The sequence below is a fragment of the Ranitomeya variabilis genome, chromosome 4, assembly GCF_051348905.1.
Source record: "Ranitomeya variabilis isolate aRanVar5 chromosome 4, aRanVar5.hap1, whole genome shotgun sequence".
Taxonomy (NCBI): domain Eukaryota; kingdom Metazoa; phylum Chordata; class Amphibia; order Anura; family Dendrobatidae; genus Ranitomeya; species Ranitomeya variabilis.
In genome coordinates, this window is record NC_135235.1 from 768,204,629 (window position 1) to 768,230,873 (window position 26,245).

A 26,245-nucleotide genomic window follows, 5' to 3' on the forward strand; every position below is an offset into this window, starting at 1 on the left:
ATACTATGTGGGCTGCTCAATATACTATGTGGGCTGCTCAATATACTATGTGGGCTGCTCAATATACTATGTGGGCTGCTCAATATACTATGTGGGCTGCTCAATATACTATGTGGGCTGCTCAATATACTATGTGGGCTGCTCAATATACTATGTGGGCTGCTCAATATACTATGTGGGCTGCTCAATATACTATGTGGGCTGCTCAATATACTATGTGGGCTGCTCAATATACTATGTGGGCTGCTCAATATACTATGTGGGCTGCTCAATATACTATGTGGGCTGCTCAATATACTATGTGGGCTGCTCAATATACTATGTGGGCTGCTCAATATACTATGTGGGCTGCTCAATATACTATGTGGGCTGCTCAATATACTATGTGGGCTGCTCAATATACTATGTGGGCTGCTCAATATACTATGTGGGCTGCTCAATATACTATGTGGGCTGCTCAATATACTATGTGGGCTGCTCAATATACTATGTGGGCTGCTCAATATACTATGTGGGCTGCTCAATATACTATGTGGGCTGCTCAATATACTATGTGGGCTGCTCAATATACTATGTGGGCTGCTCAATATACTATGTGGGCTGCTCAATATACTATGTGGGCTGCTCAATATACTATGTGGGCTGCTCAATATACTATGTGGGCTGCTCAATATACTATGTGGGCTGCTCAATATACTATGTGGGCTGCTCAATATACTATGTGGGCTGCTCAATATACTATGTGGGCTGCTCAATATACTATGTGGGCTGCTCAATATACTATGTGGGCTGCTCAATATACTATGTGGGCTGCTCAATATACTACGTGGGCTGCTCAATATACTACGTGGGCTGCTCAATATACTACGTGGGCTGCTCAATATACTACGTGGGCTGGGCAATATACTACGTGGGCTGCGCAATATACTACGTGGCCGGCCGCGAACAATCAGTGACAGGCGCAGTCCGGCCACGAATTGGCACGGGATTTGAACCACTCTTCGCTAATTAGTCGCACCCGGCCGAATCCTGTGTATTCAATGTATTATTCTAGAATCTTCATAAATAAACTACATACATATTCTAGAATACCCGATGCGTTAGAATCGGGCCACCATCTAGTCTCTTATAAAAGCCTCAAACTTCTGTGTGTGAATCAGAGCTGAGATCTAACGTGATAGAAGATTACAGTGCGGGGAAGACGGGAAACCTTCATATAGACCGCCGGTGGTGATGGAGTCAGTGACCGACTCTGGCCACATATGTCTCTAGAGCTGTAGTAGAAGATGAAGATGTCGTCCTCATCATGAAGTAGTTATTTCTCATGTCGCGTGTAATGAATATCTCCTGCAGTATTGCTAATGCCGATTCCAGGGTCGGTAAATGAGACGAGAATTAGCGTTATGGAAGATGAGTCTATGAGGAACGTATTCAGCTGCCGACTCCGAGGAGGAAACTGCTTGTTGTCTGTGGCCTAAATATATAGGATTTATTAGTAGATGTAAAGAAGGAAACTAAATCCTGTAAAATAATAAATCTCCTCCTATGTTTCCCTTATTATCTCCAGTAATTGTATTATTACATTATTCTTATGATGTTACATCGGCTCATCTTCTCATTCAGGTCTCTACAATATCGGATCCTCTCAGTGAAGATCTTCTACAAAAGAGAATTTTCCTGATTTACCCATCACAGATGGATATGGACAGAGACAAGATGGCGGAGAGGATATTACACCTCACCCTAGAGATCCTCTTCCGGCTTACTGGAGAGGTGAGAGATTCTGATGACGTCACATTACATCATTCTTATCTATGGGAATAACAGATGGACAGAACTGGAGAGGTGAGGACTCTGGAAATGTCTGTAGTGAGATTTATTAATGTGTCTCTCCATTACCAGGATTACACAGTGGTGAAGAAGACCTCTAGTGATCGCTGTCAGGACCCTGTGTCTGACGGATGGGGAAGACCCCTGAGCCCAATCACGGGGCCTCCACCTCACCCCCTGATCCATGAGGACATCAATGACCAGAAGATCCTAGAACTCATCTACAAGATGATTGAGCTGCTGACTGGAGAGGTGACACTGCTGGGAATGCTGGGACATTATACAGTAACACTATGAAGGGATCGGGGGATGACGGTATCATTGTATGTGTCAGGTTCCTATAAGGTCACAAAAGAGAAAAAGCACCACTCTATAAGAATCGCACACCACTAATAAATGATGAAAAAAAGGGAAAACTTTTTATTGATACAAATGTTAAAAACAGTTAAAATGGCATAATGCCGTGAATTCCCCACTGGCCCGCCACAGAATAACAATCAGTAAGCAAATACATATGGCACACAATTGCCCTATCAAAGCCGGTAATCAATACAATACAATGCTAGGTGTCCGTGCTTTAGTTGGTAATAAAAATGGCGCAAACAAAGTATAACGATCCCCTCATGGAAACAAAAAACAAAAAACAGTAGCAGCAAGTAGGGAGATAGAAATGTGCCCCTAGTGCCCGAAACGGCATAGGGTCCAAAGCATACTAGGCCCCCAGTCAAGTGGCCGACATGCTGCAAGGATATAAATAACCAATATATGGTAATAATGAGGCATAGAAAGACCCTAAAACACTGGTATAATTACCACAGCAGAAGGCGCTGCCAAAACATATGCTGCAGGCAGAGTGCCCAAGGTGCCAGAAGATCAATGAGAGGGACCAAGCGCCGCAGGCAGGGCACAACGTGGCTTCGTCCTTGGTGACGGCGACACGCGTTGGGCTTGCGGTTTACCCCCACATATGGAGTATCAGCGTACTCAGGACACATTGGACAACAACCTTGGGGTCTAATTTCCCCTGATACTCTTGTGAAAATAAAAATGTGGGGGTGAAAAGATCATTTTTGTAGAAAAAATTTGATTTTTTATTTTCACGGCTCTACGTTATAAATTTCTGTGAAGCACTTGGGGGTTCAAAGTGCTCACCACACATCTAGATAAGTTCCTTAAGGGGTCTAGTTTCCAAAATGGGGTCACTTGTGGGGGGTTTCCACTATTTAGGCACATCAGGGGCTCTCCAAACGCAACATGGCATCCCATCTCAATTCCAGTCAATTTTGCATTGAAAAAGTCAAACGGCGCTCCTTCTCTTCCGAGCTCTGCCGTGTGCCCAAACAGCGGTTTACCCCGCATATGGAGTATTGGCGTATTCAGGATAAACTGCACAACAACTTTTGGGGTCTAATTTCTCCTGATACCCTTGTGAAAATAAAAATTTGGGGGTGAAAAGATCATTTTTCACGGCTCTACGTTATATACTTCTGTGAAGCACTTGGGAGTTCAAAGTGCTCACCACACATCTAGATAAGTTCCTTTACGGGTCTAGTTTCCAAAATGGTGTCACTTGTGGGGGGTTTCTACCGTTTAGGCACATCAGGGGCTCTCCAAACGCAACATGGCGTCCGATCTCAATTCCAGCCAATTCTGCATTGAAAAAGTCAAACGGTGCTCCTTCTCTTCCGAGCTCTGCCGTGCGCCCAAACAGTGGTTTACCCCCACATATGAGATATTGGCGTATTCAGGGGAAATTGCACAACAAATTTTGTGGTTCATTTTCTCTTTTTACCCTTGTGAAAATTTTAGAAAATGGTTCTGAAGTAAAATGTTTGCCAAAAAAAGTTAAAATGTTCATTTTTTCCTTCCACATTGTTTCAGTTGCTGTGAAGCACGTCAAGGGTTAATAAACTTCTTGTATGTGGTTTTGAGGACCTTGAGGGGTGCAGTTTTTAGAATGGTGTCAAGTTTGGGTATTTTCTGTCACGTACGCCCCTCAAAGTGACTATAAATGTGAGGTGGTCCCTAAAAAAAATTGTTTTGTAAATTTTGTTGTAAAAATTAGAAATCGCTGGTCAACTTTTAACCCTTTTAACTTCCTAACTAAAAAAAAAATTGATTCCAAAATTGTGCTGATGTAAAGTAGACATGTGGGAAATGTTATTTATTAACTATTTTGTGTGACATATCTCTCTGATTTAAGGGCATAAAAATTCAAAGTTTGAAAATTGCAAAATTTTTAAAATTTTCGCCATATTTCCATCTTTTTCATAAATAATCGCAAGTAATATCGAAGAAATGTTACCACTATCATGAAGTACAATATGTCACCAAAAACCAATCTCAGAATTAGCGGGATCCGTTAAAGCGTTCCAGAGTTATAACCTCATAAAGGGACAGTGGTCAGAATTGTAAAAATTGGCTCGGTCATTAAGTACCAAATTGTCCCTGTCACTAAGGGGTTAAACTGGTGGGATCTCGTTTATATTCTAAAACGAAATGCCTAAACAGACAGATTACACCTTTCCTAATATTATGTCTCTGGCTGTTCATCCTATTAAGGATCGCTTGGGTCGTTTTTAGATTTACAAGACCAGGTCCCGTCTTTCTGGCCAAACTTCACTTTTATGATCGACAACAGTAAATGTGCAGTGAGGCCAAGTGTGAATTTCTGACCAATAACAGCAGAGTTTCCCTTTATCCGGACTTTTCAATTTCTTATAAAACCGACTAACTTCATACAAGATTGTGATGAACGACATAATAAACATCACACCGGTGCCATGATGTATCTCTGAGCTGTGCGTGGCTGATGGCTGTAATATACATTGGGTACGGAAAGTATTCAGAAGAAGACTTTACATTTTTCATTGTTTCATTGCAGCCATTTGGAAATTCAAAAAAGTTAATTTTTTTTCTCATTAATGTGCACTCTGCACCCCATCTTGACTGAAAAAAAACAAAAATGTAGTAATTTTTGCAAATTTATTAAAAAGATAAACTGAAATATCACATGGTCATAGGTATTCAGACCCTTTTTCAATTACCAAATGCCTGAGATGTAAATTTCAGATCCCTCAGCTCTGCACTATTATAAAAAGTTCTATTTAAATGTCTAATATTTCTTCTTGACATTTATCTGACAGAAAATATTGGTCCTTACGATAGTTTATATTGCTTAGAGCCACCAAGTCCCATAGTCCAATTACTCCAGAGAAGTTTCACCACTACTCATTTTTTTTCCTGAGGATCACTGTTCAGCTTGATCATTTCAGTAGATGTGTTATTGTCTATATTCACAGTTTTGCCCATTACCCTTTAACTTCTTTAACCCCTTCATGACCCAGCCTATTTTGGCCTTAATGACCTGGCCGTTTTTTGCAATTCTGACCAGTGTCCCTTTATGAGGTAATAACTCAGGAACGCTTCAACGGATCCTAGCGATTCTGAGATTGTTTTTTCGTGACATATTGGGCTTCATGATAGTGGTAAATTTAGGTCGATAATTTCTGAGTTTATTTGTGAAAAAAACGGAAATTTGGCGAAAATTTTGAAAATTTCGCAATTTTCACATTTTGAATTTTTATTCTGTTAAACCAGAGAGTTATGTGACACAAAATAGTTAATAAATAACATTTCCCACATGTCTACTTTACATCAGCACAATTTTGGAAACAAATTTTTTTTTTGCTAGGAAGTTATAAGGGTTAAAATTTGACCAGTGATTTCTCATTTTTACAACAAAATTTACAAAACCATTTTTTTTAGGGACCACCTCACATTTGAAGTCAGTTTGAGGGTTCTATATGGCTGAAAATACCCAAAAGTGACACCATTCTAAAAACTGCACCCCTCAAGGTGCTCAAAACCACATTCAAGAAGTTTATTAACCCTTCAGGTGTTTCACAGCAGCAAAAGCAACTTGGAAGGAAAAAATGAACATTTAACTTTTTAGTCACAAAAATGATCTTTTAGCAACAATTTTTTTATTTTCCCAAGGGTAAAAGGAAAAACTGGACCACGAACGATGTTGTCCAATTTGTCCTGAGTACGCTGATACCTCATATGTGGGGGTAAACCACTGTTTGGGCATACGGCAGGGCTTGGAAGGAAAGGAGCGCCATTTGACTTTTTGAATGAAAAATTGGCTCCAATCTTTAGCGGACACCATGTCGCGTTTGGAGAGCCCCCGTGTGCCTAAACATTGGAGCTCCCCCACAAGTGACCCCATTTTGGAAACTAGACCCCCCAAGGAACTTATCTAGAAGCATAGTGAGCACTTTAAACCCCCAGGTGCTTCACAAATTGATCCGTAAAAATGAAACAGTACTTTTTTTTTCACAAAAAAATTATTTTAGCCTCAATTTTTTCATTTTCACATGGGCAACAGGATAAAATGGATCCTAAAATTTGTTGGACAATTTCTCCTGAGTACACTGATACCTCACATGTGGGGGTAAATCACTGTTTGGGCACATGGTAAGGCTCGGAAGGGAAGGAGCGCCATTTGACTTTTTGAATGAAAAATGATCTCCATCGCTAGCAGAGACCATGTCACTTTTGGAGAGCCCCTGTGTGCCTAAACATTGGAGCGCTCCCACAAGTGACCCCATTTTGGAAACTAGACCCCCCAAGGAACTTATCTAGAAGCATAGTGAGCACTTTAAACTCTCAGGTGCTTCACAAATTGATCTGTAAAAATGAAAAAGTACTTTTTTTTCACACAAAATTTCTTTTAGCCTCAATTTTTTCATTTTCACATGGGCAACAGGATAAAATGGATCCTAAAATTTGTTGGGCAATTTCTGCTGAGTATGTTGATACCTCATATGTGGGGGTAAACCACTGTTTGGGTGCACGGCAAGGCTCGGAAGGGGAGGCGTGCCATTTGACTTTTTGAATGGAAAATTAGCTCCAATCGTTAGCGAACACCATGTCGCGTTTGGAGAGCCCCTGTGTGCCTAAACATTGGAGCTCCCCTACAAGTGACCCCATTTTGGAAACTAGACCCCCCAAGGAACTTATCTAGATGCATAGTGAGCACTTATAACCCCAAGGTGCTTCACAGAAGTTTATAACGCAGAGCCGTGAAAATAAAAAATAATTTTTCTTTCCTCAAAAATGATTTTTAGCCCAGGATTTTTTAATTTTCCAAGGGTAATAGGAGAAATTGGACCCCAAATGTTGTTGTCCAGTTTGTCCTGAGTACGATGATACCCCATATGTGGGGGTAAACCACTGTTTGGGCACACGGCAGGGCTCAGAAGGGAAGGCACGCCATTTGGCTTTTTGAATGGAAAATTAGCTCCAATCATTAGCGGACACCATGTCACGTTTGGAGAGCCCCTGTGTGCCTAAACATTGGAGCTCCCCCACAAGTGACCCCATTTTGGAAACTAGACCTCCCAAGGAACTAATCTAGATGTGTGGTGAGCACTTTGAACCCCCAAGTGCTTCGCAGAAGTTTATAACGCAGAGCCGTAAAAATAATAAATGTGTTTCCTTTCCTCAAAAATATTTTTTTAGCCCAGAATTTTTTATTTTTGCAAGGGTAACAGGAGAAATTGGACCCCAAAAGTTGTTGTCCAGTTTCTCCTGAGTACGCTGATACCCCATATGTGGGGGTAAACCACTGTTTGGGCACATGCCGGGGCTCGGAAGGGAAGTAGTGACGTTTTGGAATGCAGACTTTGATGGAATGCTCTGCGGGCGTCACGTTGCATTTGCAGAGCCCCTGATGTGCCTAAACAGTAGAAACACCCCACAAGTGACCCCATTTTGGAAACTAGACCCCCCAAGGAACTTATCTAGATGTGTGATGAGCACGTTCAACCCCCAAGTGCTTCACAGAAGTTTACAACGCAGAGCCGTGAAAATAAAAAATCATTTTTCTTTCCTCAAAAAAGATGTTTTAGCAAGCAATTTTTTATTTTCACAAGGGTAACAGGAGAAATTGGGCCCCAATGTTTGTTGCCCAGTTTGTTGTGAGTACAGTGATACCCCATATGTGGGGGTAAACCACTGTTTGGGCACACGTCAGGGCTCGGAAGGGAAGTAGTGACATTTGAAATGCAGACTTTGATGGAATGGTCTGCGGGCATCACGTTGCATTTGCAGAGCCCCTGATGTGCCTAAACAGTAGAAACACCCCACAAGTGACCCCATTTTGGAATCTAGACCCCCCAAGGAACTTATCTAGATGTGTGATGAGCACGTTCAACCCCCAAGTGCTTCACAGAAGTTTACAACGCAGAGCCGTGAAAATAAAAAATAATTCTTCTTTCCTCAAAAATTATGTCTTAGCAAGTAATTTTTTATTTTTGCAAGGGTAACAGGAGAAATTGGACCCCAACAGTTGTTGCCCAGTTTGTCCTGAGTACGCTGGTACCCCAAATGTGGGGGTAAACCACTGTTTGGGCACACGTCGGGGCTTGGAAGGGAGGGAGCACCATTTGACTTTTTGAATGCAAGATTGGCTGGAATCAATGGTGGCGCCATGTTGCGTTTGGAGACCCCTGATGTGCCTAAACAGTGGAAACCCCTCATTTCTAACTTCAACACTAACCCCAACACACCCCTAATCCTAATCCCAACTGTAGCCATAACCCTAATCCCAACCCTAACCCCAACACACCCCTAACCACAACCCTAACCCCAACACACCCGTAACCCTAATTCCAACCCTAGCCCTAATTCCAACCCTAACCCTAAGGGTATGTGCCCACGTAGCGGATTCGTGTGAGATTTTTCCGCACGACTTTTGAAAAATCTGCAAGTAAAAGGCACTGCGTTTTACCTGCGGATTTACAGCAGATTTCCAGTGTTTCTTTGTGCGGATTTCACCTGCGGATTCCTATTGAGGAACAGGTGTAAAACGCTGCGGAATCCGCACAAAGAATTGACATGCTGTGGAAAATACAACGCAGCGTTTCTGCACGGAATTTTCCGCACCATGGGCACAGCGGATTTGGTTTTCCATAGGTGTACACGGTACTGTAAACCTGATGGAAAACTGCTACGAATTCGCAGCGGCCAATCCGCTGCGGATCCGCGGCCAATCCGCTGCGGATCCGCGGCCAATCCGCTACGGATCCGCGGCCAATCCGCTGCGGATCCGCGGCCAATCCGCTGCGGATCCGCTGCCAAATCCGCACATGCCATAACCCTAACCCTACCTGTAACCCTACCCCTAACCCTACCCGTAACCCTAACCCTAGTTCTAACCCTAACCCTAGTGATAAAAAAAAAAAAAATATTTTCTTTATTTTATTATTATCCCTATCTATGGGGGTGATAAAGGGGGGGGTTTATTTATTATTTTTTTTATTTTGATCGCTGTGGTAGAACCTACCACAGCGATCAAAATGTACCTGTAAGGAATCTGCCGGCCGGCGGGCGTACTGAGCATGCGCCCGCCATTTTGGAAGATGGCGGCGCCCAGCGAGGAGACGGCCGGACACCGGGAGGATCGGTAAGTATGAAGGGGTGGTGGGGGGGTGGATCTGAGCACAGGGGGGGTGATCGGAGCACAGGGGGGAGCGGACAGCAGGACGGGGGAGCGGGCAGGAGCACGGGGGAGCCGGCAGGCGGACGGAGGGGACCGGACCCCATAACGGAGCGGTGGGGGGGCGATCGGTGGGGTGGGGGGTGGTTACTTCATATTTCCAGCCATGGCCGATGATATTGCAGCATCGGCCATGGCTGGATTGTAATATTTCACCTGTTTTTCAGGTGAAATATTACAAATCGCTCTGATTGGCAGTTTCACTTTCAACAGCCAATCAGAGCGATCGTAGCCACGGGGGGGTGAAGCCAACCCCCCTGGGCTGAAGCACCACTCCCCCTGTCTCTGCAGATCGGGTAAAATGGGAGTTAACCCCTTCACCCGATCTGCAGGGACGCGATCATTCCATGACGCCACATAGGTGTCATGGGTCGGATTGGCACGGGTTTTCATGACGCCTATGTGGCGTCATGGGTCGGGAAGGGGTTAACCCCTCTACATGAATTTGGACTTACACAGAGACCGCTAGGCTTGAAGCCCAGTGTTACCTGCTGTTCTGTGGAGTAAGATGGGAAGAAGAAAAGACAGATAACCGTGTCAGAACCAAGAGGCCAGAGAAAATACTAACTCAGGAGACATAGGAGTAGTCAGTAAACAGGCTGGGGTCACAGCAGAAAACAAATACACAAGCCAGGAGCTGAGCACAGAGGACTGAACCAGAGGAGATCAAGGCTGTATCTGGCAGCTTCCGGCAATATGTTTCAAGCTTTAATAAGGTGTGGTGCTTTCAAAGTCCAACTCTGATTGCCCAAGGAGTTCGCAATCTCAGGCGGACATATTGCATATGCTTTAGCATTGTCCCAGATTGTCCTCCTATTGGATTGTAGTGTTGAACTGCATTGGAGTGGTGTATGGGTGCGTTATTCCTAGGGATCCGTTGATATGTATATTAGGGTAAATATTAACTGACAATACGACTAAAATTGTAATTGCAAGATTATAGTTTGCTGCAAGGAAACTGATTGCAAAATATTGGGTTAGAGAGGAGCCTCCGTCCAGACGTGAATTCATTGCTCAAACGAACCACATAACTGAGCTTGAGAAAAGCATTTACACCAGGAGAGACGAGCTAGATTTCTTCCATAAATGATGGCAGCCGTGGTTGGATAAGATTAATGTTCTACCAGTATATAGTACAATTTATGGTAAACTGGAACTCTGTTTGATATTGTCAACTATGGACGAATTATTGTTTGCTCCTGATATGGCCTCCATGGGGGTTAATTTACTGTAAAACATAAAATCAGTATGAACATGTGATCTGTTGTAAATCTTATCGTTAATACAAATGTATCTGATTAAAAAATGTTTGGTGCTTTCCAATTGGCAGATGGTACTACAGATGCCAGGCGCCCTAATCTTAGTGGGTGGGAGGAGCCTGCACCGTCAAGAGCTTCTGGTTCCAACCCCACCTCTGTTACCAGCATCGCCTGCAGATTGAGTAAGCCGCGTCTGGTGTCCAAAGCAGACATTGCAGGAGCAGATCCCAGAGGAGATGGGACACACCATTTGCAGAATTCCTAATATGACAAAATTGCAGAAAACCAGAGCAGATGAAATCCCTTTAACCCCTTTCTGACCTCGAACGGGATAGTACATCCGAGGTCAGAACCCCCGCTTTGATGTGGCCTCCGGCGGTGAGCCCGCATCAAAGCCTGTTCAAAACAGCTGACATGTGCTCGCAATAGCGGGGGGTGGATTCACGATCCACCCGCCACTAGTAACTAGTTAAATGCTACTGTCAAACGCTGACAGCGGCATTTAACTAGCGCTTCCTGCCGTCGGGCCTAAAATGCGTGCATTGCTGACCCCCGTTACGTGATCGGGGGTCAGCGATGCATCGGCATGACAACCAGAGGTCTATTGAAGACCTCTATGGTTGTTGATGCCTGATTGCTGTGAGCGCCACCCTGTGCTCAGCACTCATAGCAATGCAGTAAATCTACTACGTAGGAGCAATCTGAGCATCGCTCCTATGTAGCAGAGCCGATCAGGCTATGCTAGCTTCTAGCCTCCCATGGAGGCTATTGAAGCATGGCAAAAGTTAAAAAAAATGTTTTAAAAAAATATGAAAAAAAAATAAAAAGTTTTAAATCACCCCCCTTTCGCCCCATTCAAAATAAAACAAAAAAATCAAATATACACATATTTCGTATCACCGCGTTCAGAATCGCCCAATCTATCAATAAAAAAATGAACCTGAAAGCTAAACGGCGTAGCGAGAAAAAAATTGAGACGTCAGAATTACGATTTTTTTTGGTCACTGCGACATTGCTTTAAAATGCAACAATGGGCGATCAAAAGAACATATCTGCACGAAAATGGTATCATTAAAAATGTCAGTTCAGCACACAAAAAATAAGCCATCACCCAACCCTAGATCACGAAAATTGGAGACGCTACAGGTATCGGAAAAGTGCGCAATTTTTTTTTTTATTTTTTTTTTAGCAAAGTTTAGAATTTTTTTTACCACTTAGATAAAATATAACCTAGACATGTTTGGTGTCTATGAACTCATAATGACCTGGAAAATCATAATGGCAGGTCAGTTTTAGCATTTAGTGAACCTAGCAAAAAAAGCCAAACAAAAAACAAGTGTGGGATTGCACTTTTTTGCAATTTCACCACACTTGGAATTTTTTTCCCGTTTTCTAGTACACGACATGCTAAAACCAATAATGTCGTTCAAAAGTGCAACGCGTCCTGCAAAAAATAAGCCCTCACATGGCCATATTGACGGAAAAATAAAAAAAAGTATGGCTCTGGGAAGGAGGAGAGTGAAAAACGAAAACGTAAAACAAAAAAAAGCTGGGGTCATGAAGGGGTTAAAATGACTCCATTTTGTAAATTATAACCCTCAATAAATGATAGGAATAGTGACTATTTTGACTCCACTTGCAGTTTCCAGATATTAGCACGCGCAGTGAATGTTGGAAAGTGAAAATTGCAAATATCCCAAGTTATTACCCAACACATAGTGCCCAGATTGTGCTCCAGGAGATACACATGCCATAAAATAAGTGATTTCTTCTCACTATAGTAATGCCAAAAGCATGGATGCTTAATGTGGCTTGAGCACAGTCTAGTAAACTGTAAACTGTCATTGTCTTGGGGAATAATTCAATAATTTTGCATAACTTTCCATTTTTACAGACCGTTTAAGTAGAAATGGTCAAAAATATAGAATTCAAGGATATTTTATTCTAAAATAATAATTGGTTTTATTCTTGGCAGATAACTGTACCAGGAGATCAGCAGGACAGCTGACATCTTCAATGTTTAAATCAGATAATCTTGAGATCCCACAGGATACAATTGAAGTGAATGCCATTACTCCAAATATACCATCATCCCTTCACAGCAAAGATCTGTCATCTGATCCTGTGGAACAGATCCTGTCTTCTGATTCATTACCGACTACTAAGGAAAATCAAAATCACAAAATAAGCATTAAAAAACGAACTGCTCCTAAAACAATGAAGACATTTTCATTTTCAGAATATGGAAATCATTTTCCCCTAGAAAAGTCCTTTCTCAAACAACAAAGCCTTCACAAAGCAGACAATAGAATGTCTTGTTCCAAGTGTGGGAGATGTTTTAACCAGAAATCAGATTTTGTCAGTCACCAGAGAATTCACACAGAGAAGAAGCCATTTTCATGTTCAGAATGTGGAAAATGTTTTATTCGGAAAGCGCAGCTTGTTACCCACCAAAGAACTCACACAGGAGAGAAGCCTTTTTCTTGTTCAGAATGTGGGAAATGTTTTACAGATAAAAAAGTTCTTATCAGACATCATATGTCTCACACAGGGGAGAAGCCTTTTTCCTGTTCAGAATGTGGGAAATGTTTTAACCAGAAAGCGCATCTTGTTAGCCACCAGAAAACCCACACAGGAGAGAAGCCTTTTTCTTGTTCAGAATGTGGGAAATGTTTTAACCAGAAAGTGTATCTTGTTAGCCACCAGAAAACCCACACAGGAGAGAAGCCTTTTTTTTGTTCAGAATGTGGGAAATGTTTTACAAATAAAAATGTTCTTATCAGACATCATAGATCTCACACAGGGGAGAAGCCTTTTTCCTGTTCAGAATGTGGGAAATGTTTTAACCAAAAAGCGCATCTTGTTACCCACCAGAAAACCCACACAGGGGAGAAGCCTTTTTCCTGCTCAGAATGTGGGAAATGTTTTAACCACAAATCGAATCTTGTTAGCCACCAGAAAACCCACACAGGGGAGAAGCCTTTTTAATGTGCAGAATGTGGGAAATGTTTTAACAGCAAAGCAAATCTTGCTAGCCACCAGAAAACCCACACAGGGGAGAAGCCTTTTTCCTGTTTAGAATGTGGGAAATGTTTTCTAGATAAATTAATTCTTGTCAGACATCACAGATCTCACACAGGAGAGAAGCCTTTTTCCTGTTCAGAATGTGGGAAATGTTTTAACCAAAAAGCGAATCTTGTTAGCCACCAGAAAACCCACACAGGGGAGAAGCCTTTTTCCTGCTCAGAATGTGGGAAATGTTTTAACCACAAATCGAATCTTGTTAGCCACCAGAAAACCCACACAGGGGAGAAGCCTTTTTCATGTGCAGAATGTGGGAAATGTTTTAACCAAAAAGCGCATCTTGTTACCCACCAGAAAACCCACACAGGGGAGAAGCCTTTTTCCTGCTCAGAATGTGGGAAATGTTTTGACCACAAATCGAATCTTGTTAGCCACCAGAAAACCCACACAGGGGAGAAGCCTTTTTCATGTTCAGAATGTGGGAAATGTTTTAACCAAAAAGTGCATCTTGTTACCCACCAGAAAACCCACACAGGGGAGAAGCCTTTTTCCTGCTCAGAATGTGGGAAATGTTTTACCAGGAAAGCGCATCTTGTTAGCCACCAGAAAACCCACACAAGGGAGAAGCCTTTTTCATGTTCAGAATGTGTGAAATGTTTTACCAGGAAAACGAATCTTGATAGCCACCAGCAAACCCACACAGGGGAGAAGCCTTTTTCCTGTTCAGAATGTGGAAAATGTTTTAGCAGGAAGACGAATCTTGATAGCCACCAGAAAACCCACACAGGAGAGATGCCTTTTTCCTGTTCAGAATGTGGGAAATGTTTTAACCAGAAAACACTTCTTGTTACCCACCAAAGAACACACACAGGGGTGAAGCCATTTTCATGTTCATAATGTGGAAAATGTTTTGTGAAGAAACCATCTCTTTCTAGCCACCAAAGAATTCACACAGGGGAGAAGCTTTTTTTATGTTCTTAATTGTGTTTACATAGTCACATACAAGTGCTTCTCACTAAATTAGAATATTATCAAAAAGTTATTATATTTCAGTTCTTAAATGCAAAAAGTGAAACTCTTATATTATATAGAATCATTACAGAGTGATATATCTCAAGTGTTTATTTCTGTTGATGACTAGATCCTGCAGCCAATGAAAACCCAAAAGTCATTAAGTCAGTAAATTACAATAAAAACACCTGGAATGGCTTCCTAAACGTTTTAAAAAGGTCCCTTGGTCTGTTTCAGTAGGCTCCACAATCATGAGGAAGACTGCAGACTGGACATGTCTAGAAGGCAGTCATTGACACACTCTAGAAGGAGGGTAAGCCACTGTAAAATATTAGTATTTCAATAATAATAAAAAAATATAGATTACTTTACATATGCAGGTTCTAACTAGCGAATAGATACTCTGGATAGTGAGGGACTGAGCTATTCTGAGGACTGTGGCCGCTACATCTGTTCTCTGTTTGTCAGACCTATAGGGCTTTTGTCAGAACTGTGGCTATTTGGAGATAAACAATGGTTCTTAAAGGTCACAGGCTATATGCTTAAGCATTTCAAAATGAGGTAATGTACAAAAAACTAATATTCATATTCCGCAAGTTACTAGTGTTCTTCTAATATGGTAGAGGCTATGAACATAGCAGCAGATCACCATATGTGGTTATGAGACAGGAAAAATAGATCCAATGTAAGCCTATGGGTCAATATAGTATATAGGCTGACCTAACTCCTGTTCAGACAGATCTCTCATACTTTGAGAATCTCCAACCCAGACCACATCATACTTCAAAACCATATGTAAGAACCAATGAATGCTTGTTTTCTCTTCTATAATCTAATACTTACTACGTGCTATGAACTTGTCTTCATTTTTGTCATCACTTTTTGAATGAACATTAAACAAGATTTGTTGTATCCACACAATTCAATATTGCTTTCCTTTCTATCTTCACTGTGCTCTTACTTAAAAAAGTAAGAAACTGTCATTTTCTCTAACATTTTGGCGAGCCCTGCCAAATCTGATTTTTGTGCTATTTTTGTGAAATCCTTTCCCTTGCACACGGAGGCGGAGAGCTCTGCTAAACACCTGTTGTTCAAGGTGCAGGAATTCTGCTATTTCACGTCACAAGGATCAGACAGAGCCTACAGACAGTGAGGATTCGTGTCTCCAACCATAAAGAGCTGGATGTGTCCCATGACGGAGGTCTGAGGATTTCAGTAAAGACACAGAGGACCATCCATTGACGGTTGGATCAATCCAGGAGAGGAAAAGATATTCCACAGGTGAGAAAATGGATTTCGTTCACGATTATTCTAAGAAAAGTAATATAGAGTTCAAGTTTGTTCATAGCCATACAGATTCACAATTATGGTCTAGTTTGTATAGTCAATGTGATGATAGGACTCTCAATTCTAAATATTTTTATAATGCGGACATTTTTTAATCAAACAGATAAATTCAATCTTAATGATGAACAAAAAAACAAGATATTCAAAGCATGGTTACCCTCACATATGGGAAAAAGAATACAGATCAGATTAAATGAGGAAAATTAATTGACACATAGTACAAAAGACAGACTTAGACAATATTGGTTTTTGCAGGCGAAGCCACACCTACAATTGATATTCAGAAAAATGAACGAACTAATATTCATGATGACCCATTTGCATTTTTGGTAAAATTTGAACAGGCCTATAGGATGGTGATTGATCTTAGGCCTCATCCGGGGCCAACATCCATGATCATATTTTTTGTAAAAAAGTTCAAATATTTAGATCCTGCCTCAGAGCAATTGGCTAGTGCTCAGCCATCATTGCCAGAAGCAACAGTTTATTGACAAAGTAAGGAGATCCATGAAGCAAAATCAGGTCAAGGCTAAAATAGTTGTAGCTCATGAGAAAGAAGACAGCCAGCTGAAACCTAGACCCACCGTAACATCCAAGACTAGAAATTACATTCATCATAGAGGTAAAAATACTACACAAAGGAACAATATCCATTGTTATTTTTGTGGTATACCTGGACCCTTAAAATGGCAGTGCAGAAAATTCTTGAGAGCAGAATCAGAGACAGGTACACAAGGAACAGGTAAGCTTGGAAGGGAACTCAGGCCAAAATCTTCCACCAAACCTTCCGCACCTCCATGACATTCTTCTGCACCCACTCACAACTGACAACAGACAAACACAGTCACCGTATGCACCATTAATCAGACAGATCAGAGAGATGACAGTGAAGGAGACTGAGTCCAGGAATAGAATTCCAAGTGCTTTTAAAAAGGACATTGGTCTTCTCCCATCTCCCCCATCTTTCTGACAATCATAGACTACTCCTACACCCCATCCATTGGAATTTGTGACTCGTTACATTTGATGACTGTGGAAGACCATTTACCAAAGTAAATCTGGCAGGACAGAATGTTGTATTTCTTATTGACACAGGAGCTCAATTAAGTGTTACAAATTTTGATTTAAAAACTACAACCAGATTCACCAGTTTGTACAATTGTTGGTTTTAGTGGAAAAGGTGGAACTAAAGCTACTTTAGTTACCAATGTGACGTTGGAAACACCTATCAAAACAGGAATTGACATTTGGTATTGTCGTGATTCTGAAAATATACTTGGCACAGATTTTATGCAGAAATTTGGATGGGTAGTCGATCTAGGAAATCAAGTGATCTGGAAAGATTCTAATGGTTGTAAACCTGTAGTCATTGATCCTAGTGATTATAGCCGTGTTGGAAGTATTTGCTTAAATGATGTGTCAACAGATCATTTGTGGCCTGAAACTGGTGGTGACGAGGTATTGACAGAAATTGTACAGCTTTTTCCTTCTCTTTGGGCTCAGTTCAGGAATGAGGTTGGTACAATGAAGGATGTTGTTGTAAATGTGGAGGGGCGAGATCCTCCACCACAACGTCAGTATAAATTTCCTCCAGAATCAATTGATTCTATGTCAAAGATCATACAGGAATTGTTAGATCAAGGTGTCATCTGAAAGGCTAATTCTGTAAGTAACAATCCTTTGTGGTGTGTCCTGAAATCTGATGGTTCTTATCGAATGATATTGGATTTGCGGATGTTTAACAAACATACTCCCAATGTGGCACCCATTGTTGCAGATACTCATGACATGATGGCAAGGCTGAATGCGAAGGCAAAATACTTGTCACGATTGGACTGGTGAGTAAACTGGTACCAGGGGCACCTTTCCTGGCCCTAGCTCTAGGGGGCGCCCTAACTCGCCCTGTTCACCGGGATACCTCTGATGTCGCGGATGTCGGGGCCTCCGCCCTTGCCCTGTCTCCTGACTGCCGCCCTGCGTCTGTCCCCCTCCCCACCCGGGGAAGAGAGTCGCTACCGTGTACAACAGTACACCAACCCGACAAACAGGGGGACAAAGACAAGGGTAAAAAGAAAACTCCACTCACACAAAATATGCTCTCACAAATAACAGAGGTATCCACCAGGATGTGAAGGATGGGGGAAGTAAATAAGGCAGGTAAGGATGAGGAATTTTCCAAGCGTACAAACCATACAACTGTCGCACAATAAATTCCTCCAGCTCTCCAAACACCAGCTCCTCACTACTCCAGGTCTATCTAGCAAGTGCTATCTCGGACAAAGGTCTGATCAGAAGGCCTAGCTTTTATAGGAGAGAGGAGTGGCTAACCGAGCACAGCTGAAAGCAGGAATTTCCACATGGCCTATTAACCCCTGTCCTGCTGAAAGAAAACAAAACAGTTTTAATACACAGGAGAAGTGCTTCTCAGCGATGAAGCAGAAGCCATCAGACGCCGTGGTCTTCTGGTACTGCTCTGTCGCGGTATCTCCGTGACAATACTTTTCTGTACTAGATATCAGTAATGTTTTTTCAGTATACCTCTTGAAATTAGTTGTCAGTACAAAGTTTGCATTTAGTTTCTTGGATGAGCAATATTTGTTTTGCAGATTGCCTCAAGGAGCACATTTGTCACCTAGTGTTTTCCATCAGGCGTTGGCAAAGGTATTATCCTTTATTTCGAGGCCTGATTGTACTTTGTAATATGTGGATGATATGATATCCTGTTGTCTACTGATGATAAAGAATCACATGTTTCTCTTCTGACAGAATTGTTTGAGCTGCTGCATGATGCAGGGTTGAAATTGAACACCAAAAAGGTCAAATTGATACAGACCGAGGTCAGGTTTTTGAGAGTGTTGTTGAGTTCAGGAAAAGACAGCCACTTCAGGAAAGAATACAAGCAATTGCTTCTCTACCGATTCCAACATCACACAAGGCATTGCGACATTTCTTGGGTCTTATAAACTTTTCAAGGCACTTCATTAAGAATTTTGCAGACAAGGCCAGGCCTTTGTACGATCTTTTAAAAGGTGAAAATAGTGATTACTTTGGTCCTTGGGGTGATGAACAACAAACCTCATTTGAACAATTGAAAATGAATTTACAAAATGCACCTGCTTTGTCCCCAGTAGATCCTTCGGCTCCATTTGCTTTGCAAGTACACACATCAGAGACTTCTGTGTCTGCTGTGCTGCTTCAGTTGCAGGGAGAAGAGTGGAGAATTTTGGGCTAATTTTCTAAGCTTCCATCACCTGTTGAAAGAGGGTTTGAGACATGTGCAATATTAACAACTAGCACACTCCAATAGTTGTGATGCAAAGGGGGGTTTGTTTAATATACATACAATAGTCACAAACGTTTCGGTCTGCAATGGACCTTCGTCAGTGTGCCAGAAAAGTAGCGAAAATGGTATAAATGACGGAACCCCAGTAGAGATTAATTAATTTGCATCAAAATTGTAGTGAGTTAAGCGAGGGCTGTGTGTATGTATATATATATATATATATATATATATATATATATATATATATATATATATATATACACTAGATGGTGGCCCGATTCTAACGCATCGGGTATTCTAGAATATGTATGCGTAGTGTATAGCACAGCCCACGTAGTATATTGCGCAGCCCACGCAGTACATTGCGCAGCCCACGCAGTACATTGCGCAGCCCACGCAGTACATTGCGCAGCCCACGCAGTACATTGCGCAGCCCACGCAGTAGATTGCGCAGCCCACGCAGTAGATTGCGCAGCCCACGTTGTATATTGCGCAGCCCACGTTGTATATTGCGCAGCCCACGTTGTATATTGCGCAGCACACGTAGTATATCGTGCAGCCCACGTAGTATATCGCGCAGCCCACGTAGTATATTGCGCAGCCCGCGTTGTATATTGCGCAGCCCACGTAGTATATTGCACTGGCCACGTTGTATATTGCGCAGCCCACATTGTATACTGCGCAGCCCGCGTTGTATATCGTGCAGCCCGCGTTGTATATCGCGCAGCCCACGTTGTATATTGTAAAAAAAGAATTAAAATAAAAAATAGTTATATACTCACCTTCTGTTGGCGCCTGGATTCAGGAAGAGGTTACCGAGACTTGGGATCCACCGAAGCTCCGCCGAGCCGCTGGCGCCGGCCGCCTTCTTCCTTTCCCAGGATGCATTGCGAAATTACCCAGATGACTTAGCGGTCTCGCGAAACCGCTAAGTCTTCTGGGTAATTTCGCAATACATCGCCGGGAACCGAAGATGGCAGCCAGCGTACTACAGAGGGTGAGTATAGCAGGTTTTTGTTTTTTTATTATTTTTAACATTACATTTTTTTACTATTGATGCCGCATAAGCTGCATCAATAGTAAAAAAATTGGGGACACGTAGGGTTAATAGCAGCGGTTATGGAGTGCATTACCCGCAGCATAACGCGGTCAGTACCGCCCGCATTAACCCTGTGTGAGCGGTGACCGGACAGCGTATGCGGGCTCCGGCATTGAGTGCAGGGAGTAAGGAGAGGCCATTTTCTTCCAGACTGTGTGCGTCGCTGATTGGTCGTGACAATGGTCGTGGGCGTTTTTCCACGACCAATCAGCGACTAAGGGCAATGTTAAGGTACCTTCACACTTAACAATATCGTTGCAACGTCATGCTTTTTGTGACGTAGCAACGATCCCGCTAACGATCTCGTTATAGTGCGACAGCGACCAACGATCAGGCCCCTGCTGGGAGATCGTTGGTCGTAGGGAATGATCAGGACCTTTATTTGGTCGCTGATCACCCGCTGTCATCGCTGGATCGGCGTGTGTGACGCTGATCCAGCGATGTGTTCACTTGTAACCAGGGTAAATATCGGGTTACTAAGCGCAGGGCCGCGCTTAGTAACCCGATATTTACCCTGGTTACCATTGTAAAAGTTAAAAAAACACTACATACTCACATTTCGATGTCTGTCACGTCCCCCACCGTCAGCTTCCCGCACTGACTGTGTCAGCGCCGGCCGTAAAGCAGAGCACAGCTGACGTCACCGCTGTTACTGCCGGCGCTGACACAGTCAGTGCAGGGAATCTCTCAGCAGCAGCGCCCTGTGGATGCCGGCGGGGGACGTGACAGACATTGGAATGTGAGTATATAGTGTTTTTTTTAACTTTTACAATGGTAACCAGGGTAAATATCGGGTTACTAAGCGCGGCCCTGCGCTTAGTAACCCGATGTTTACCCTGGTTACCCGGGTGCTGCAGGGGGACTTCGGCATCGTTGAAGACAGTTTCAACGATGCCGAAGTCGTTCCCCTAATTGTTGGTCGCTGGAGAGAGCTGTCTGTGTGACAGCTCCCCAGCGACCACACGACGACTTACCAACGGCCAGGTCGTATCGCTGGTCGTGATTGTTGGTAAGTCGTTTAGTGTATCGGTACCTTAAGAAGGTATTTTGGGGGGATTAGGAACAGTAGGAAGTCTAATTAACACTATGGACATACATACTCTTACATCAGATCTGGAAAATATTGGGTATATTGGAGGTGAAGGGGTAAAGATTCAGAGAGTTTGAATCAAGTCCTTGAGAAGATGGTTTTGAACACTGCTGCTGTATTGGGGTCTTCTGTATCACATCTACAAGATGCTACTTTAGCTTTAATAGAAAGTGAACAGGAATCTCAAGTGGCCAAAACATGTCTAGAAATTCAGATTGAAGATTCCACCAATCTGAAAATGATTGCACAAGTATTACAAAGTGGAATTACACCTTTAGGACTAATGAGAAATTTGCCTACAGAATATAATTTTGCGTTAAATCCTACAGATTTGTGGGTAAATAAGTGGTTAGGATGTGACCAGGATATTTGTGTAGGAACATCACTGATTCCAGTGTCGGGAAGAGAAGAAACCCTGGTTCCTATAACTGTTCTGGGAATTCCTGTTAGTCACACACAATTGTTATATTAGCAATTACAGGACACAGATTTTACATTTGACGGAACAAACACTGAACAATTAGACATTTCCTCATGCTTAACCCCTTCACCCCCGAAGCTTTTTCCGTGTTCGTTTTTCACTCCCCTCCTTCCCAGAGCCATAACTTTTTTAATTTTCCATCAATTTGGCCATGTGAGGGCTTATTTTTTGTGGGACGAGTTGTACTTTTGAACGACATCATTGGTTTTACCATGACATGTACTGGAAAACGGGAAAAAAATTCCAAGTGCAGTGAAATTGCAAAAAAAGTGCAATCCCACATTTGTTTTTTGTTTGTTTTTTTTTGCTAGGTTCACTAAATGCTAAAACTGACCTGCCATTATGATTCTCCAGATCACTACAAGTTCATAGACACCTAACATGACTAGGTTATTTTTCACCTAAGTGGTGAAAAAAAATTCCAAACTTTGCAAAAAAAAAAAAAGCGCCATTTTCCGATACTCATAGCGTCTCCATTTTTCATGATCTGGGGTTGGTTGAGGGCTTATTTTTTGCATGCCGAGCTGGCGTTTTTAATGATACCATTTTGGTGCAGATACGTTCTTTTGATCGCCCGTTATTGGATTTTAATGCAATGTCATGGTGACCAAAAAAACGTAATTCTGGCGTTTCGAATTTTTTTCTCATTACGCCGTTTAGCGATCAGGTTAATGCTTTTTTTTATTGATAGATCGGGCGATTCTGAACGCGGCGATACCAAATATGTGTAGGTTTGATTTTTTTTTTAATTGATTTATTTTGATTGGGGCGAAAGGGGGGTGATTTAAACTTTTATATTTTATTTTTTTCACTTTTTTTTTCACTTTTTTTTTTTACTTTTGACATGTTTCAATAGCCTCCATGGGAGACTAGAAGCAGGTACAACGCGATCGGCTCTGCTACATAGCCACAATCTGCTGTTCGCTGCTATGTAGCAGAAAATCAGGTGTGCTGTGAGCGCCGACTACAGGGTGGTCTACCGGTCTCAAGGACCTCTATGGTTACAATGGAGAAGCATCGCCGACCTCCGATCATGTGTCGGGGGTCGGCGATGCGCTCATTTCCGGCCGGATGCGGTAGTTAAATGCCGCTGTCTGCGTTTGACAGTGGTATTTAACTAGTTAATAGCGGCGGGTGAATCGCGATTTCACCCGCCTCTATTGCAGGCACATGTCAGCTGTTCAAAACATCTGACATGTCCCGGCTCTGATGCGGGCTCACCGCCGAGCCCGCATCAAAGCGCGGTATCTGACCTCGGACGTACTATCCCGTCCGAGGTCAGTAAGGGGTTAAATGTTGTCTCTAAAGGTACCGTCACACTAAGCGACGCTGCAGCGATAGCGACAGCGATGCCGATCGCTGCAGCGTCGCTGTTTGGTCGCTGGAGAGCTGTCACACAGACCGCTCTCCAGCGACCAACGATGCCGAGGCCCCCGGGTAACCAGGGTAAACATCGGGTTGCTAAGCGAAGGGCCGCGCTTAGTAACCCGATGTTTACCCTGGTTACCAGCGTAAAAGTTAAAAAAACAAACAGTACATGCTCACCAGCGCGTCCCCCAGCCTCTGCTTCCTGACGCTGACTGAGCTCCGGCCCTAACAGCACAGCGGTGACGTCACCGCTGTGCTTTCACTTTCAGTTTAGGGCCGGCGATCAGTAAGAGTCAGGAAGCAGAGGCTGGGGGACGCGCTGGTGAGCATGTACTGTTTGTTTTTTTACATTTTACGCTGGTAACCAGGGTAAACATCGGGTTACTAAGCGCGGCCCTGCGCTTAGTAACCCGATGTTTACCCTGGTTACCAGTGTAAAATATCGCTGGTATGGTTGCTTTTGCTGTCAAAAGCTACGTTCACATTTGCGTTGTGCGCCGCAGCGTCGGCGCCGCAGCGCACAACGCAAACAAAAACGCGGCAAAACGCACGCTAAAACGCTGCGTTTTGCGCCGCATGCGTCCTTTTTGGCCGAAAGTTGGACGCAAAAAAAATGCAACTTGAAGCGTTTCTTGCGTCCAACGCTTGCGGCCATGCGGCGCAAAACGCAGCACAACGCATGTCCATGCGCCCCCATGTTAAATATAGGGGCGCATGACGCATGCGGCGGCGCCCGACGCTGCGGCGCTGACCGCAAATGTGAACGTAGCCAAACACGGCGATACACGGCGACCTAGCGACCAAATAATGTGCAGACCTTCTAGCAGCGACCAGCAATTTCACAGCGGGATTCTGATCGCTGCTGCGTGTCAAATACAGCGATATCGCTCCCTAGGACGCTGCAACGTCACAGATCGCTGGCGACGTTGCTTAGTGTGACGGTACCTTAAGGTAATGTGTCTACCAGGACAGGATAAAGTCATTTATCATTCATGTTTCCATAATCATACCCCATGTCCTGCCAGAGTGGAGAATGGACACACGATCCAGGACTCGGTGACACCAGTAAGCGCTAATAAGGTTTGTTTCCAAGTTATGTCAGAAAGAGAAGTTGTTTCCGCATTCTCCATCCTGTGTACATGCTGAAAGTCTGACAATAGGTTATATTGTATTGGGGGAAATGTGAAAACTCTCAAAGAAGGGAGGAAGTGTTAATATAACATTAATAGGCTCAAGAAACCTAAAAATCCTTCCGATACAGTTCAATTTGTCCCAAATAAATACTTTTCCTTGGGATATGTGGACAAATGAGATAAAAGACAAGGGTTTGTTACATTTATTAACAAAACAATGAAAAGAAGCTAAAATTGTATTCAGACATGAGCAAGGGAATGTAACTGATACTGAACATGAGTGGACGAGTATGTCAGGCTCATCTTGGGGGAGAAATGTAGGGAAATCAGTAACTAGTTGGTCACAGTCTTCAGCAGGAGACGGATTATCTAATCCGATTGTGATTATATTCATTGTGGTTCTGCTGTGTATAATATATCAAATAGTTATTATGTGTAATATTAACAACATTTATAAAAAGATAAAGACAGAAATGAAAAAGGAAGATGATATTTTGAGAGAAATGTTAAAAAGGAAAATATAATTCTCTAATCTAATTTTAGTCTTCGATATTCAGCTGACGTTCAGGACAGATGTTTATAGAAGGTTTTCAGAATAAAGAATGAATGTGATACGAATGGTGAGAGAAAGAGTTTAGGGTTAATTATGGTATTTCTCAGATCATAATCAGGGGGAATGTAAAATCTTATAATAATAAAATATTATTATTGATCACTTAACGTATATACAGAGTCCAATTAATGACCCGGAGCTCTAGGTAGTGTGTGGTGGTGAGTTATTCTGGGGTCTCGGCTTACATCTGTTCTCTGTATGTCAGAGCTACAGGACACTTGTCAAGTTGAGGCTATAAGTGGACGACTAAAGTTACTTGTAACTAACAAACAATATATATATTTAGGGAATATGGAATGAGGTAATGTACAGAACCATTCGGCATATTCTGGAAGCTGCTAGGTTCTGCTAATATGGTACGAGCTATGGACGTAGCGGTAGATCACCATATGTGGTTATGAGGTAGGAAAATAGTAACCAATGTAAGTCTATGGGTCAAAATCGTATATAAGGAAGACCCAGCTCCAGTATGGACCAGATCTCTCATTTCTGGGGAATCTCCACATGGACGACCACCTCATACCACAAGACCATATGGAAGATCAATGCTTGCTTTCTCTTTATAATCTAATACTTCATTTTCTGTGCTATGAACTTATCATTTACTTTTTCTTCATTTTTGGAATCACTTTTTGAATGGACATTAACCAAGATTTGTTTTATCCACACAATTCAGTTTTGCTTTTCTTCTCTATCCTCACTGGATTAGACTTGAAAAAGTAAGGAAGAGTTATTGTTTCTAACAGTGAAAAACCCCCGAATCACATTCTCTGGGGTCTCGGCTACCCCCGGCAACAGAGACCCCAGAGAAAATCCGACTCTGGGGGGCGCTATTCACTTTTTCCACAGCACCGTTAATTAACCCTTTGCTGCCGCCGTTAAAAGGCGTATCAGCGGTCATTAAGGGGTTAAATCTTCATAAATAAACGACGTACATATTCTAGAATACCCGATGCGTTAGAAGCGGGCCGCCATCTAGTGATATAAATATATATATACCTATTCTATGTGTATCTATCTATTCTATTGTAACCTGTCAGTGCGATTTTACTGGACACCGCACTGAATTACCGGCTTTTCTAAGGACATTCTCGTCCGAGAATCGCAGCAATGTGCAGCATGTTGGGAGTTTTATCTCAGTCC

At 42.6% G+C, this 26,245-nt stretch overlaps 3 protein-coding genes across 3 annotated transcripts in view; all 3 read left to right on the plus strand.

The window, feature by feature from the left end:
- The first annotated feature begins 1,633 nt into the window (after positions 1-1,633).
- On the plus strand, positions 1,634-2,206 carry LOC143768293 (oocyte zinc finger protein XlCOF29-like). The gene is made up of 3 exons (XM_077256986.1): positions 1,634-1,773; positions 1,903-2,082; positions 2,165-2,206. The coding sequence occupies exons 1-3, from the start codon at positions 1,696-1,698 to the stop codon at positions 2,204-2,206; spliced, it is 300 nt and encodes a 99-aa protein (XP_077113101.1). The 5' UTR covers positions 1,634-1,695.
- A 7,805-nt stretch (positions 2,207-10,011) lies between these two features.
- Positions 10,012-13,658, plus strand: LOC143766918 (uncharacterized). Its single transcript, XM_077254917.1, has 2 exons — positions 10,012-10,835; positions 12,629-13,658. The coding sequence occupies exons 1-2, from the start codon at positions 10,700-10,702 to the stop codon at positions 13,639-13,641; spliced, it is 1,149 nt and encodes a 382-aa protein (XP_077111032.1). The 5' UTR covers positions 10,012-10,699; the 3' UTR covers positions 13,642-13,658.
- A 2,125-nt stretch (positions 13,659-15,783) lies between these two features.
- LOC143768295 (oocyte zinc finger protein XlCOF29-like) overlaps positions 15,784-26,245 on the plus strand; it is a 173,759-nt gene continuing 163,297 nt past the window's right edge. Inside the window, exon 1 of the mRNA XM_077256987.1 lies at positions 15,784-15,969. The gene's annotated coding sequence lies outside the window, so the exon portion shown is untranslated. The remainder of the gene's footprint in view (positions 15,970-26,245) is intronic.